The sequence below is a fragment of the Rattus rattus genome, chromosome 1, assembly GCF_011064425.1.
Source record: "Rattus rattus isolate New Zealand chromosome 1, Rrattus_CSIRO_v1, whole genome shotgun sequence".
NCBI classification, from domain to species: domain Eukaryota; kingdom Metazoa; phylum Chordata; class Mammalia; order Rodentia; family Muridae; genus Rattus; species Rattus rattus.
In genome coordinates, this window is record NC_046154.1 from 90,080,997 (window position 1) to 90,096,946 (window position 15,950).

Below are 15,950 nucleotides of genomic sequence, written 5' to 3' on the forward strand. Positions count from 1 at the left end.
AAATCACTGCCATTGGATTACAGTCAAGAAAGGTTATTCAGCCATTAGGCACCTTTCAACAGTGCTGGGCACGGGTGGGGCTGTTGTTATTTACAGAGTGAGAATCAAGTGTGTCCTTCTCAAAGGTTACCCGTGGGGTGAGTTTAATGTGTGTTCTCACGTCAGAGGACAGCCGTCAGTGATCACCTTCACACTGTCTGAGACAGGGTTTGCTTACCACTGCGTGAGCCAGACTAGTTACCCCCAAAAGCTTCTTAAGTGCCTCCTCTCTCTGCCTCCCATCTCCCTGATGGTGTGCACTAGGATCAAACATGCTTGAGCTATTGTACCTGGCTTTTATTGCTTTTACATGTGTTCTGGAGATTTGAACTGGGGTCGTCAGACCTGTGGGGTAAGCATTTTACCCAATGAGCCGTCTCCGTAGGCCCCATGACTATTATTTATATGTCAGTCAACTAGATGGGAGTCTAGGAACAAGGGCTGGGATTCTGCTCCCTTAGCCTCACGTAGTTTCCAATGCATAGTAAGCACTAAATATTTAGTGAATGAAAAAGAAATATGATTTTTTTAAGGTTAAAAAAAAAAAGACTGCAGTTTTAGAATTCTGAAACTCCATTTCCCATGACCTTCATGGAAAGTCAATGAGAATATCAAATTTCTAAGGGATAAAGAAGTGCAAGAGAGCAAGCATTCTTCTGTAACAGCGAGAGAGTCTTTGACACAATTTGCCAAGTACTTGGGGCACATGGGGCCCCCCTAAATGTAATAACGGTGTCTTCTGAGTGCCTTTGAAGACCGTCAAAGGCAAAGGCAGAAATCACAGGACCAGCAGAAAGGCAGCGAGGATCATTAGCTGCTATTTGAAAGCCAGAGGCAAAGAGACATTTAGAGCCTGGAACCAGTCAGAGAAAGCCATCAGTCAGCCATGGAAACAAGGACAGAATTCCAAATTCACAGGAGCTGAGCACCCCTGGAATATACCTCTTGCCCCTCATTCCTCATCCTTCTCTCTTCCCTACTACCCCTCCCTTTCTCTGTTACCAAAGCAAAATACAGTTCTTGGGCTGTGGAGATGGCTCAGTGAAGTAAAGGCATCTGCCACCAATAATGACAGCCTGAGTTCAATCATCAGTACCCTCATGGTACAAGGAGAAAACAATTCCTGCAAGTTGTCCCTCTCTCTCTCTCTCTCTCTCTCTCTCTCTCTCTCTCTCTCTCTCTCACACACACACACACACACACACACACACACACACACACACACACACACACACACACATCAATTCTTGGAGCCAGGAAGGCCTCCAGATCACCATAAATGGGGAGATTGAGGCACCGAGGAAACAGGAATAGAGGATTTAGGTGCCAGTACGTTTGTTCCCACGCACAGCGTTTACGATCAGAATCTCCTTAAGAAACAATGTTTCCCAAAGCATTGGTGAAGGAAGGAGACAATTATACACAAAGTAGGGTACCAAAGAGGTTTTGTTTTTAATACAGGATCTCACATATCCCAGGCTGGCCTTGAACCCATAATGTAGCTAAGGATGACCTTGAATTTATGTTCCTCATGCTTCCACTGCCTGAGGCCTGGGATTATAGGCTTTTGCTATTGTACCTGGTTTACATGGCTCTGGGGATCAAGCCTAGGCAAGCGCTCTACCAATGGTGCTACATCCTCAGCCTGACTCCCTCAAGTTGCAAGCACAGGAACGGTTTTCTCTGTAGCCAGCCCTGTGCTAATTGTTTTACATGTGTTTGCTCCGTTAGCTTCCTAACTACCCCCTTTCCATATCCCTGCTTTTAGCTCACTCTCTTTTTTTGTTGGTAAAGAAGCCTAGGCTGGGAGAGATGTGATTTCTCCAAGGTTATATAACCAGGAGCCACTTTACTAACTCTGGCTATGGTGCTGTTTGTGGTTTTGTGGTGCTGGAGTGAGTGGAGGAGCTGAGGCTCAGAGAAGGGGATTCTGGCTGGGAACTCTCACTTTATAAGTCTCCACGTTCCTACCGTCACTTTGGACGTCCACAATCAACACACCGTGACTGTCAGTTCCAGGAAGATAGGGACCACAGAGGTGTGACACCTATTGAATGCACAGAACATTGTCTAGTAGAGCAGAGGCACCGAAGACTATGGAGTTCCCATGCAGGGATAGATACCCGCATTGGGTCTGTTGAGATGGTGAACAAAGTGAGGACCTATCTGAACCTTGCCGGGTGGGAGTAAGTGTCCTGGTGTCACCAATTCATAATCCCCTGATTAAGGGAGCTCGTACAGACCTCGTGGCAGTGGGATTATAGAACAGCATGCATGATAAGGTCACTTTCCCTGCACTGCCTCCTTCCAGCTCACAAATTGGCTCCCTGGGATTTATTTTCGCTATCATGATAGTTTGCTGTTTCCCCCAAAGCTAAGAGGAATGGGCACCAGTTCCATCGGTCATGCTACTACAAAGCACAGGGAGGCGCAGGGAGTGAGTCCGCAGTCCTGAGAGAAACGGCTCGGTCTCAGCCCAGACACTCATCCTAGGGTCAGAGTAGTAATGATGGGGAAGAAGAAGGAATGAGGATGCCCGGGCGGCACAGAGCCTTCTGCACCCGTTCAAGATACTGTCCATTTACCTGCTAATTAAGGAGCTGTGCGGGAGGATGGGCAAGATAGCAGCCGCCACAGCCCCTTGGTTGTGTCTGTAAGATGAAGGCCAGGGGGAGGGAGGAAAGGAGTTACTCAGCGAGGAGGAGCACCTTCCCTGTGTTTGCCCTTGGGCTGATAAAGGAGTTGTGCTCCCATGTGGAAAGAGCTTTAACTGAGATGGATTCCGAGCATTGTGGGAGCTGACTTTGCATACATCCGCGCAATCAATGCCTGCAATAACACCGATGACAGCATCATTGGCCCAACATTACAGATAAGGAAATTCAAGGGAGAAAGTTCTCCGAGGTTTGCCCAAGGTTGCGAAGGTAATAAAGCACAGAAATTTGAAGTTGCAGATCAGCACCGTGCTCTGACACCTTCCTTACATGCAAGTCCCGTGAATCTCTGTGACCATGAATCACTCTTCTCAGACTATACCCAATGCAAGATAAACACCCGTCTCTCTCCTGTCAACGGCTGGTTTCGGTGCTTTCTCTTCTCTTTCCTCTCTCTTATCTCCCTGCACTTCCATCAATATTGTCAGTGTTATCTACCAGTCCTAGAGGAAACTGTTTCCCTTTTCTCTGCTGATATCATCCATCCCTACTGACATTTGCAGAAGAGGCAGGCTGTGGTCCTGCAGCACCAATGATAGCGCTGGTTGTTAACGTCCTTGCTGCCAGGAGTCTTCACACTGGGATGAGTTCCTCATGGCACCCAGCATCAAATAGCTTTGAGCCCCTGGATCCAAGCTGAGAACACTGGAGGTCCCCCAAAACCCTCCGCACAGGGATCTCTTTCAATGATATTCTATTTACTAAGCTTCTACTCTGTCTTTATAGCATAAACTGTCAGCTTGCCAGTCAGGGATTGTGAGTTATTAACCTCTGAGTTCTCATCTCAAACCCTATAAAGAAAATATTCCCATTCGTGGAAGAAATGTGGTCCTTGACTGATCCCAGCAGGAATGATGGGCCAATCTGACGTCTCTGAACCACACATCTGGGAGACTCTACACTACAGAGATTGAAAATGAAAGCTCTGGGATGGAGCTCTCCAGGTCCAAAGCCTAACTCTCCATGTTGGTGCCCCTCTCATCCTGAGGATAGCTGCTTCCTGGCATCTCGACATCTTCTCTGTTCTACCAGGAAGAGGACAGCAGTGGTGGTGAAATCTCCTTGACTAGCTGGTAGAAGGAGAGAGTGAATAAAACATAGAACTGCTTAAAACAGACCCAGTCAAAAAAAAAAAAAAACCAGCTATAGATAAGTCTGTATGTCCCACGGGAAATGTATCTCAAGTTAAATTAATCTCTATCACCTTCTAAGGAGACATTTCAGTGAATTAGAGGGAAGGAGAGAGGCTCCAAATAACTATGGAATAGAAAAGGGCTTTTAAAAAATTGCAATAAAAAGAGGGAGAAGGAAGTCACCAGTAATGCTCTGCCCTTCTGTGTCATATGCTTCATTGGATGCATAAGACACGAAGTGTGTAGCTTGCATTTAAAAATGTTGTGCCCTGAACCTGAAAAACGAATCCCACAAGCTCATGGTTTGAATAGCTAGCTCCAAGCTGATGGCACTATGTTGGGGTGTGGAGATTAGAGACTTAGGAGGCTGGCTGGGTTGCAGGAGGCGGGGCGACTGGAGACAGCCTCTTGAAATCATATGGTTGGTCCCTGGTCACTTCTTGTCCTACTCTATTTCCTAGCCACTCATGTTGTGAATTCCTGGTGTCACCACTGTGATGGACTCAACTTTCTGGAACCATGGGCCAAAAAACAATACCACCCACACACACACACACACACAGTTTGTTTTCGTCAGATATTTTGGTCACAGCAACACAGAAGTGCTAAGAATCAAACAACAAACAAAAATCCAGCTCAACAACGAGTACATCTCAGCACCCATAAGTTGTGCTAAGCACAAAATGCAACACAATTCATTATTCTTTCTGCTCTGTCTTTCCTGTTGCCCGAGTCCAGACTTCCAGAAACATCTAAACTAGAAGGGTTAGCTCAAGTTGGTTATCAACAGTGGACAATTAAAAGTGGCCTCGGTGCTGGATGTGGTGCTGCTTTGAAGGTCGGAGCAGGTGGATCGTGAGTTCAAGGTCAGCCCGAGCTTCATATCAAGTTCCAGGATAGTCTGAACTACATGGTGAGATCTTGTCTCAGAGAACCCTGACTTACGGTATTGATCAGTAGTCTGAGGTCTTATTAAGCATGTGCACATGTTCGGTTAATTTCCTGCACTAGGGTGAAAGTAGCTTTAGGAAGGGGGGGAGCGGAGTCTGCAATTGCAGGAAAATACTGTTTTAGCTCTGAAGAGGGCAGTATGCAGCCAAGCCAAACAGGAATTCATGCTTCCTGTTTCATTCAAGGGCCTGAAGGCAGGACAGCCCCCAGGAGTCCCAGCAGCTTGACTTTCTGAGAGCTTATTTCTTGAAAGACAAAAACAACTTCACTCATGAAATAGGATTCTTGAGGTTTGAGCACAGCTACACACCGCCTCTCCGAGGGACACACTGCAAACTGATACGAAGGTGGTTATGCAAGATGGATGGGAAAGTTCCCATTCGTCCTTCCCCGAGTTCTCCCTCGCTCTGCTTTCTCTCAGAGCAACCTCTATGAAGTTAAACAATAGCACAGCCTCCCAGATGGTGTCCGATGTTTGCAGAAGAAAGTGTTTCCTTTTTTCCTAAGACTGTGGGCACAGAGGCTTCTGCTGCCTTAAGCAAAATAGTCTCCAAAAAACATCCTTTGCACAGAAAGAGTGCTGGGAGTGGGGATCTTAGCTCCTGGGATGCATTTATCAAACCAATCGTAGCAATTATAATTAGAACACAAACTAACTGAACGCTAAGCATGAAATACATTTGCAGAAAACCTGAACTGCATGCAATTAAGCCCTGTGTGGTGGCATTTCAAGGTATGTCATTAATACACGGGGGAGGGAGGGGTTGGACAGATTCTCCTCTTAAATACCTGGTTCTGGTTGCAGTAAAGACTTCAACTAGAGTTGACAAGAACAACTAAGGATGCATAGCACGGACTGCTACATGCAGAGCTGTAAGACAGATGTCAAAGGGTCGCCCAATTGGCTACTTAAGACATCATTTTTGACGCCCCGTGAAATATGTTTCACTGGGCATCAATTCAATGCAGGTCTGTGTTAAGGGGAGAGCTTCAGGGAAAATAGAACTTTAATTCTTCGCCTCCGTTTTGGGAATGAATTAAGCTGCAGTGTTAGAAATCTTCCCATGGCATCTCATTACTCAGAGAAAAAGAATATTTTTTAAAAATATTTTATCTATTTATTCACTTATTACGTGCTACAGGGTTTGTGCTACAGGGTTGCCACACGTGCCACCGGCACCTGTGAAGATTAGCAGACAGCTTGCTGGAGTTGGTTCTCTCCTTCCATCATGTGGGTTCCAGACATGGAAATCAGGTTGTCAGGCTTGGTGGCAAACATCTTTACCCACTGAACCATCTTTGCAGCCCAGACAGGCCATTCCTATTAGTCTCCTCTCCAGGCTGTGGACCATCTTGACACTCCTAATGCTTGTCTTTTGTTTTATCTTGACTTGCAAGGTCTTTCTTTTGCCAGACGAGGACTCTTTGAAGTCAGAGATTTCAACTCTTTATCCTGGGTCTCCAGCATCAGGCATACACTGCTTGGTTAAGCAGCAGAACAGGTGCTTGGAAAATGTCAAATGAAGAATGACCAAGCACACAGGTAAACAAGTAACCAGGGAACAAGCTACCCCTCCTCAGCTAGCTCAAAGCCACTTCAGACAATCCTTCTTTCTCCTTTTTTATTTCTCCCATGTCAGAGTCAGTCGTTTCATCCCTGTGATGGCAACGCAGGGCAGTCTTAGGGAAAACAGCTTTTCAGAGAACACCTCTGGAGAGGCAATTCAGGATTAAAGAGATGCACATGACAAGACGTGGTGACTATAGATCTTCTTAGAATACTTGCTTTGAATAGAAGCCCTGAATTTTTCCTGCGATCCTGTTAAGAAGAGTGGGTGTCCAATGACAGACTTCAGACCATGTCTTGTGGCATCTTTCCATATTAAAACAAAATTTTTTTTTTAAAAGAAAAGGCTGGATATAGAGTTGCCATGTAACCTTTGCCCAGTTCCCCCAGCGTGGCAGGACATTACCGTTGGTACAACTGACATACTTACTTCAGACTTAATTTTTAATGCACCTGTGTGTGTTTACATCTTTTACATTTCTGGTAACAGCTCCTTGCTTTCCTCTACTCTGGAGACCACCCGAGGAAGGGGCCCAGGCTGATCTATCCCAGCCCAGGACTTGGCTCCTGCTGGTACCCGTGTGGCTTATATTCTTCTCTTGTACAGTGCAGGTGACCGATAATCGTCCACGTACGCACTTAAACTTGTCAGCACGTGTGCAAGGGGCAGGAACAACATTTTAAGGCAGAAAAGCGAAGCATGAAGCATCTACTATTTTAGAGGCCAAAAGTTGGCCATTTTCCCCAATTGTGAATTGGCAAACCGGCTAATTGCTCCAAAGCGACCCTGGAACCGAGCTGAGATGGCCGGAAAGCGCAGTTTTTAGGACCCCATCTCTTCACCCCTAGGCTGAGGAAGTGGGAAGGCTTCGCAGGGCCCCAGGGCTCCTCCTGCTGCTACCCCCACTTTCACCCCTTTCTTCCCTGGGGCCGGACTGTTTCACCCCGTCTCCAGGCAACAGCCAGGCGCGCCAGGCGGGACGTCATTTCCTGAAGAGCCCGCGGGGGGACGGGGCGGGGAGGGGGAGGGGCGAGGGGGCGGGGCCAAGTCCCGGCTGGCGACGGCGGCGGCGTCGGAACTCGCTGGAAGACTCGGCCCAGAGCTGCTCAACAGTTCGCAAAGTCCCAGCTCCCGGCCGCGTGGCTCCGTGTGCGCCCGGGCGGCGTTGGGGCGCGGGGGGCCCGGGCTGCTGCATGGTGGGCGGCCCGGGACATGCCCCGCACCCCCCGCCGGACGCCCGCTTGGCTCCTCTGGCTGCGACTGCTCCGGACTCTGAGACTAGATTGACCGGCGCCCTAACTTCCTTCTGACTTTGGGGTCCCCCAGCCCTAGAGGAACGGGCAGCTCGGCTGGGGGAGCCCCGGACATGGTGTGACGGGGCGGGCGGCGTGGCTGCGCCCCCCACTGCGGCCACGCGCGGTCCCCGCGCCTTCCGGCATGTAGCTGCTGTTCCCGCTCCCCCCGGCCTCCAGCCGCAGTCTCCACGACCTCCGGCATCCAGGCACCAACTCTTTGTCCCCCAGGATCCTGCCGCGGTCCTCAGGATTGCAGCCGCCGTCTCTTCGTCCTCCGAATTCCAGTTTCATCTGCCTTCGCGCCCCTGGGACACCAGCCGCGGTCCCTGCCACCTCTCCAGGATCTAGCCACCGCTCCAGCTCACCCGCACCTCCCCAACCCACCCCGCAGCCGTCGTCTCCGCTCTCCGGGCCAGTCTAGACTGCAGCCGCCGTCTCCGCGTCTACCCCAAACCCAGACTCCAGCCGTGACCTCCGCGCCCCCGGGAATCCAGCTGTCGCGCCGCTGGCCGCAGGTGCAGCAGCCGCCCCGCGCCGCGCGCCCCGAGTGCGGCCGGGCCTCGGCGGGGAGATGAACGCACAGCTGGACGGCCTGTCGGTGAGCTCGTCCTCCACCGGCTCGCTGGGCTCGGCGGCGGCGGCGGGCGGCGGCGGGGGCGCGGGGCTGCGGCTGCTGTCTGCCAACGTGCGCCAGCTGCACCAGGCGCTCACGGCGCTGCTGAGCGAGCCCGAGCGGGAGCAGTTCACTCACTGCCTCAACGCGTACCACGCGCGCCGCAACGTCTTCGACCTGGTGCGCACCCTGCGCGTCCTGCTGGACAGCCCGGTCAAGCGGCGTCTGCTGCCCATGCTGCGTCTGGTCATCCCGCGCTCCGACCAGCTGCTCTTCGACCAGTACACGGCCGAGGGCCTCTACCTGCCCGCCACCACCCCCTATAGGCAGCCCGCCTGGGCCGCTCCCGACGGCGCGGGGCCCGGGGAGGTGCGGCTCGTGAGCCTGCGACGCGCCAAGGCCCACGAGGGCTTGGGCTTCAGCATCCGCGGGGGCTCAGAGCACGGCGTGGGCATCTACGTGTCTCTAGTGGAGCCAGGCTCCCTGGCAGAGAAGGAAGGGTTACGGGTCGGGGACCAGATTCTGCGCGTCAACGATAAATCTCTAGCCCGGGTGACCCACGCGGAGGCTGTCAAGGTAGGGCTGTTGGTTTATGGGAGTGTTAAGAGGACAGTACAGGCAGTTTAGTGCTGCTGTCTTTTATATCAAATCGCCTGACCTTTCTAATCTCCGTTGTTGGTTTGTTTGCCTCCCTGCCCCGATTTTAAGAGAAGGACATCTAATTTGTGGCACAGATAGGTGTTCTGAATAGGGAGGAAATGGTTATTCTTGCCTTGGGTGACCTAAAGGCTAAGGCGCGCACACAGTATCACATAAGCAAATGTCTGATCATAAAGTGTGAAAAGGGCAGTGGATCCTTAGAAGCGTTAGAAAAGAGACCCTGCTTGACATTGAGTAATTAACCCCCCCTCCCAACCTTCCCCCTGCCCCTTTATTGCTGCTGTGCTGTTCTCTGGATCCTGTAGGCTTTTTGCCTCTGAAAGAAGGTTCTGCCCTACTGCTATTGACCCAGGAGGAGTCTGGGTGACCACAGAGCTGGGGCCGATGCTGCTATCTGTGGGCTAGCTGGTGTATGCTGGAACAAGCCAGACAGAGAAGTGGCTCCTAACTTTGTTGCAAACTAGGCTTCACCCAGAACGTCAGAAATGAACCCACAGTCCCATGAAAGTGTGCACAGTTTTGCTTTGTTTTGTTTTTTTCATGTGTTTGTTAATTGAGAAAAATAACCTCACCACAACCAGCTAGTAGGAATTTAATCCTGCTGTCTGGAGGAGCACTCATGCTTGCTAATCTTATCGCCCAGGGTGAGTGAACGCCAGCCAGTTGAAGGATGAGCTACAGTGTTTGGTCCATTGGTGGATCCAAGGATCTTTCTCTCCTAAGTATTTAGCCTGAGCCCTACTGCCTATTAAACAAGGAGTGAGGAGTTTGAAAGAACGTAACAGCAGCTCGTTATCCATCCTCTACGGAGAAATGCCTCACCCTGGTTTGCCTTGATCTGTAGTGTGAGCCCCTCCCACCCCATTCTCTGGTCTCCTGGTCCACCTCACACAGTTGTGCCAAACAGGGTGCACTGGCTACTGGGAAACTCCGAGGCAGCCAAAGTCCTGGGCTGCTTCCTGTGTGGTGTTCAGTGACTCATGGCCAGGTGAATTAGGCTGACTGCTTGTGTGTGCACCTTGAATCCCACAATCTGTCTCTGACATTGGCTTAGCTCCTTTTCTTCTCTACTGAGAGATCCAGTTTCTGGAGAAAGCCTAATGTCCTTTAATTATTCTGCGGGCCAGCAGAGAAAGCTCTTCAAGGGTTCCCCATTCTCTCTTGTCACTTCCCCAACATATTCTCTCTTCTTTATCTTGCATCCCATATATCTAAAAAGAGATAGTCCATTAGTGTGGTCCTAAGAGGTCCAAGTTCCCAAAATGATAAATTTATGCTCTAAATAGACTTGATCCAAGTGTCATTGGTAAACACGGATTCAAGTTTAGTGGCAATTTACAGAGCCTGGAGTCACTTAATCATCACTAGGTGAAAGACTGAAAAGGCCACCTGAACATGAGCAACACAAACTCGTTTTTTCAGTTTACACCTCAGATCTGGCTGTAACATTCAGTTTCTGGCCTCAGAGAGGTCACTATCAGGACTGTATGCCTCAGCTTCCCTAAGTGCTCCAGAGTGCTGCTGGGCTGAGGCTCAGGGAACACCTAGCACCACTCCTGCATTCTGCTTGCAGAGGGACACTTCCACTCTCCCAGCATAGTTTAGGAAGCCTGCAATGGGATACATGCTGCAAGGCCGATTGGGATAAGAACAGGAGCATCCTTGAACTGTGACCTCTGCAACCTAGGAGCCTGTGTGCACTGAACTGACTCACAGGTCTTGTCTTCCTCCTGCTGACTACTAAGTGCAGTGCTTCTGACCCAAGGGGGCCCCTCTTCTAACCAGTGTCAGACACATTATTTTAGGACCCTTCAGAAGCATCAGGCAAAATGAGTGGTGGATCATCCGAAACCCAAGTAACGAAGGGGACAGAATTTATAGTGGCAATATAGAACAGCAGACACCACTGGCAGGTGGCATCATGTGCACATGAACACCTGGAGAACTGTTGACATATTTGTACAAAATGCAGAAAGTCCCTTCTCTGAGATCCAGAAGGGGCTCCGATTACTCCAGGAGACACGGGTTGCCATCACCTGGGAAGTCTGTGTGTGGAGTCAGCCACAAGCTGTGGAACTCAGAGGGCTCCATGGTCAGTGGGCACTGGTGCTAGCTGTGCTCCGGGTTTCATGCAGTGTCCCTGAGTGTTCACAAGTGTCTTGTTTCTGACCCAGAATTCCCTCATCCTATTTAATAGAAGACTCCTTTTCAATTTAAAAAAAAATCTATATTTTTCATTTATGATGCAGAAAGGAAGTGAACCTTAGAATGCTCCCAGAGGAGAGATTAATTCTATGTATGCATATACAACAGAAAGAGAATTCAATTAAAATAAACTCTTAAGAATCAAAGTGTTGGAGCACCTGGGCTTCAAAGAGGACCACAGCTTTTACATGAGGGATCAAGTAAACAAAGTTTACTCAGCTTCTTCCGCTGATAGATCTTATATCCACTGACATGAAAGCAATTTGCCGAGGATTTTATCCTGTGCTCCACAGGGTTCCCCTTCGGCTCCTAAAGTCTAGCTATCAAATCAGCAATGACGGGTCCAGATTAAGCAAGTCACTTACTGTTTAGAATTATGTTGAAATGTCTGATTTTTGAGAGAGGGGGGTGGAAAGCTATTTGGAATGAATAATATTCAAACTAGCAATTTAAAAGAAAAAGAATACCTTTCAAAGGTCTCCAGCCAAATACGTTAAATCAGTTAGCCAAAGACGTTCATAGACTGCTTGCTGCATTAAGTTCTGCTGCATGCTTGCCATGTGTGACCTTGGACGAGTCTCTGGTATTATCTGCTCCAGGCTAGATGAGTCTGGTGCTGTCCAGGGTCCTTTCCGGATCTGGAAGTCTGTATTTGGTTACCCAGAAGGAATGTCGACCATCTGATCTGCTGTGTTCTTGTTCTTTTGAAATTGCCTTCAATTAAGGCATAAAGAATTGGCTAAGGTTTGGGAGAAGGGAAGCTTGGCACTTCTGGGTAACTTTGTGCTAAATCAGGAGATCCATGTGTTACACACTGTACTGATGAGCCTGGCTGTTGTCTCTCACCCCCATCTCAACCCAAGAGCACCAGCCCTGGTGTGAGTCCAAAAGGAGTGGGAATCGCCCGTAGGATTTGGACACAAACAGCATCTTGGGATCACTGGAGATTAAGTCCACTCACCCACTGGCTTTTTCAGTCCCTTGTGGATATTGGCAGCAGCACTTAGGATGTCTGTGCACACTCACGAACACACATACGTACATGCAAGGATTGCTTCATAAAATTTAAACAACCTTCATGGCAGTCCCAGCATTCCCACAGGTAAATCTGAGTAGCAAATTAGAATCTGAACTGTTCCAGACGTTAAGAAGTGTTTGTGGGCCCTTCCAATTAATTAGAGCTATCACTTTGCCCCTTCCTTTGCATAATAACCTAGGAGGAATCTGTCAAAATGAATGCAAGTCGTTATATTTGGTTCAGCGGGTTCAAAAAATGACACAGTTGTCATTTTACATTGCCTTGGTTAGTGAAGCTACTATATACTCTTATCACTTCCAGACTTGGATCTGAAGCCTGCTTTCTTGCACCTGCTCTCTTCCTGGGCTCCAGATGGAAACCATGGGCATACAAGCTCTCCTCCCTGCCCCTGCAACAATTCTTGGTTCTCAGGAGTCCTGTCAACCATGACATGCAGAGTGTCCACTCTTCAGAAAGTCCTCGCTTGCCTCGTGCTCAGAGTTTAGTGCAGGCCCAGGAGAGGCTCTGCGTCTTTAATGCAGCCTTGTATATTTATTTGGCTCAGACCGACACTTGAGGCTTTAGAGAAGGACGCTTGTGTCAGGCAAATCCTCTTGCAGCCCGTTATTTGCTGTTAAATCAAAGAAGCGTTTTTCCAGTACTGCCTTTGTATTGCAGCGTCGAAGGTCTGCTAGATCTCTTGTCTTCTGACTTGAAGCTGGACATGAAAGAGGTAGAGAACCAGCTTGCTACTTCTGTCATCCCCATCTGCTGACAACCCCAGGGCTGTTTATGAGTAGCCTCAGGCGCTCATTTGGATGGAACTGCAGAGAGAAGTGTGGGGGTCCCCCCACCCCCATATCCTAGGTTCTGTGTGTGCACCTCTGCCTGCTTCCAGCCACACACAGGAACACAGCCCCACATGCACCATCAAGTTCGGGCCAGTCATCCATGTGCTTTCCTGTCTGCTCATGCATGTCTTCTCGGATTCTTAGTCTTCCCTCCATCCTGCAAAGGGCTTTGCATAGAAGCTGGCATTCGGAGGGGATTAGGGCTCCAACTGGCTTTGGAGCAAGGCTTTTTTATGGCTTTTGGTCCTCACTGCTTAGGCACATCACTTCAGCCCCCAGCCAGGGCCAGAGAATCTGATTAGAGGAAATGACATTAAATGGCTGGAAGGAGCTGGAGGCTGAAATACCAATCTTTGCACGCCCATTCCTTTTTTTTTTTTTTTTTCTTTCTTTCTTTAAACCCCCAATCGAGAATGCAAGCTGGAGTCTGAGCTCACACAGATGTCTAATTGTGCCACGGGGTAGGGGTGCATTCTAAAAGTTTCTGGAATACAACATTTCCTTTCACTTTCACAGCCGGGCAGGTGCAGAGCAGGAAGCAGTCTTTCCAGGTATCAGCGGCAGACGGAGTGTCAGAGAACACGGGCCTTACTTTTGATTTCCTTATCTTTTTCTTTTCTTTCTTTCTTTCTTTCTTTTTTTTTTTTGTTTTTGAGATCAGATTTATGTGTATGTGTGTGTGTGAGAGAGAGACAGACAGACAGAGGGGGAGGGACAGACAGACAGACGGATTGACGGAGGGGGAGGGAGCAGGCCAAGGTTGATATCAGGTGTCCTAGGGCTCTCTCTCTACCTTACTTTTTTGAGATAGGGTCTCTCAGTGAACAGTTTGGGTAGACTGACTAGCCAGAGCCCCAGGAATCTGCATATTCCCCCTTCCCCCACTGCCCAGAGCTACAGTTACAGTTACAAATATTCACTGCACCACCTGGCTTTTTACCAGAAGGTGCTGGAGATCTGAAGGGTGCTGGGGATCTGAAGTGAGATCCTGAGGTTTGTGCAGCTGGCACTTGACTTGCTAAGCCACTTCCCCGACCCTTGAGAGCATTTCTAAGTTTAGAGCCAAACTGAGCAAGAGCAAGAGGGAGATGCTTTGTGCGTGCCCCACCCCCAACCATTTGCAGCCTCCCCCAGGTTGCATCTCTACTGGGGTGAACTTGTTACAGTTGCTAGGTATGTCTCTCCAAGGCCTCATCCTGCAGAGCTGAGCTGGCATTCTCTACAGTGCCACCTTGGCTTTACCAGATCATGTCTGCAGTGTGCAGGTGTTTTGGCCCTCCTGAACCATTTCATTGCCTCCAGGGGACGGGAGATCACGGGCAAGGAGGCTCCTGACTGGAAGCTAACCTGGGGGCTATGTAGTCAGCATCCTGGAAGGCAATGTGAGAATCCCTCTGAGAGGCAGACAGATGTCTTAACTTGAGCCTGACAATGGGGACCATTTGAAAGTTACTCAGAGACACTTACCTCAAAGCAAAGTGACCTGTTTCTGCCCATCTCACTGTTCATTTAGACACATTTGTCCACCTATTCTCGGAGCTACAAACCTGTGACTTTGGGAGTCACAGAGGAGTAGAACAAATAGAACAAAGCCCCTGCCCTTAGCGTGTCAAGTATCAGGGCACAGTTCCAGTGGCATCCACAGGTCCCCAAGCATTTCCAGTTTGTGACATCCTGGTGCCTTTGCATCCTTGCCACCACCTTGAAAGCAGTACTCTCACCCCATGCCATCTATCTAACCCTTGATCCTCTTTTGGTTCCTGTCAGCACATCTGTCACCACAGATAGGCAGTTCCTTATGTTTGCCAACCACCCACCTCCCCACCTCATAAAAGCTTTGCGACAGCCAATACTGACTGTCGTGTTCGTTCCCGTAGCCGCAGTGTGTCTCCAGTGGCTCCCTGTAGGCACGTCAATAAATGAGTGACCATTTACTGGATGACTAGAATGATGTCCTGATCCTGACTAGTAAGGATCCCTTCATTCCTGAGCGTGAAATCTAAGGAAGTCCATGTGTAGGAAACCCAAGTCCATGGATGGAAACCCAAGGGAAGCCTTGGGTGAACTGTTGTGTGTGCTTTGCATGATGTTGACTGAACCACGGTCATGGAATGGTGAAATGAGCATAGAACTTCTTCCACCTGCCTCCTTCCGAGATGGTTCTGGATATCTGGCAAAGGACCGGTGAAGACACCCTCTACTTCTATTTCATTTAAAGACTTTAAAAAGCCATAGTATATGTCTGAGGAGGCAACAGCTCCCCCGCTTCTGTGGCCCACATCCACTCTGTGAGGCCCTGTTGGCAAGTCAGTTTATCACTTTGCTCTTCATTTTGAAGCCACGTTTCCAGAAGTGAGTTATTTCAGCAGTGCGATTGTGTCTGGGGTTCCAAAATAGAATCGTTTATGCATTCCCATGCAATCAATGAGCCAATTTGGGGTGAGGTTCATCTGGCTTTGGGGCTTTTATTAAAGCAATTTTAAGCTTCAGGAAGCCCCAGCATGCACCAGGCTAGGCCTCCGGTAACCACGCCTGCCCTTCAACGCAGCGTCCGTCAAGAACGTCGAAGGGAATCTGTTTCTTTTCTTTTCCAGCCCCAGCACCTTTGCCTCCTTCTCCGTTGAGAATTCCTGTTCCTTCTGCTAAATTGGCTGTGGCTGGGCTTCCGCTGGCAGCCAACTTCCCTCCCCACCTGACTTTGCTAATATCAGCATCCTCCTGACTCAGAACGCAAAGCAAATATGTCAGCCTTCCCCCAAGATGGCCTTGCTCCTGGGTTCGAAAGCTGCAGGCTGCAAAAAGGGACATAGAGAAGTGATGTTAGAAAGGGCATTTGCAGCCAGGTATGATGGCACATGCCCAGAACCAATTCTCTAGGAGGGCAAGGCAGGGTCATGTATCTA

The 15,950-nt window shown here is 49.4% G+C and overlaps 1 protein-coding gene across 5 annotated transcripts in view; it reads left to right on the top strand.

Moving 5' to 3' along the window:
- Positions 1-8,105: 8,105 nt before the first annotated feature.
- The window catches only part of Whrn (whirlin), an 82,992-nt gene continuing 75,147 nt past the window's right edge, over positions 8,106-15,950 (top strand). For all 5 annotated transcript variants that reach the window (XM_032903045.1, XM_032903054.1, XM_032903020.1 and 2 more), the window contains exon 1: positions 8,106-8,889. In XM_032903045.1, coding sequence (XP_032758936.1) covers positions 8,272-8,889 — 618 coding nt within the window. In that variant the 5' untranslated portion in view covers positions 8,106-8,271. The remainder of the gene's footprint in view (positions 8,890-15,950) is intronic.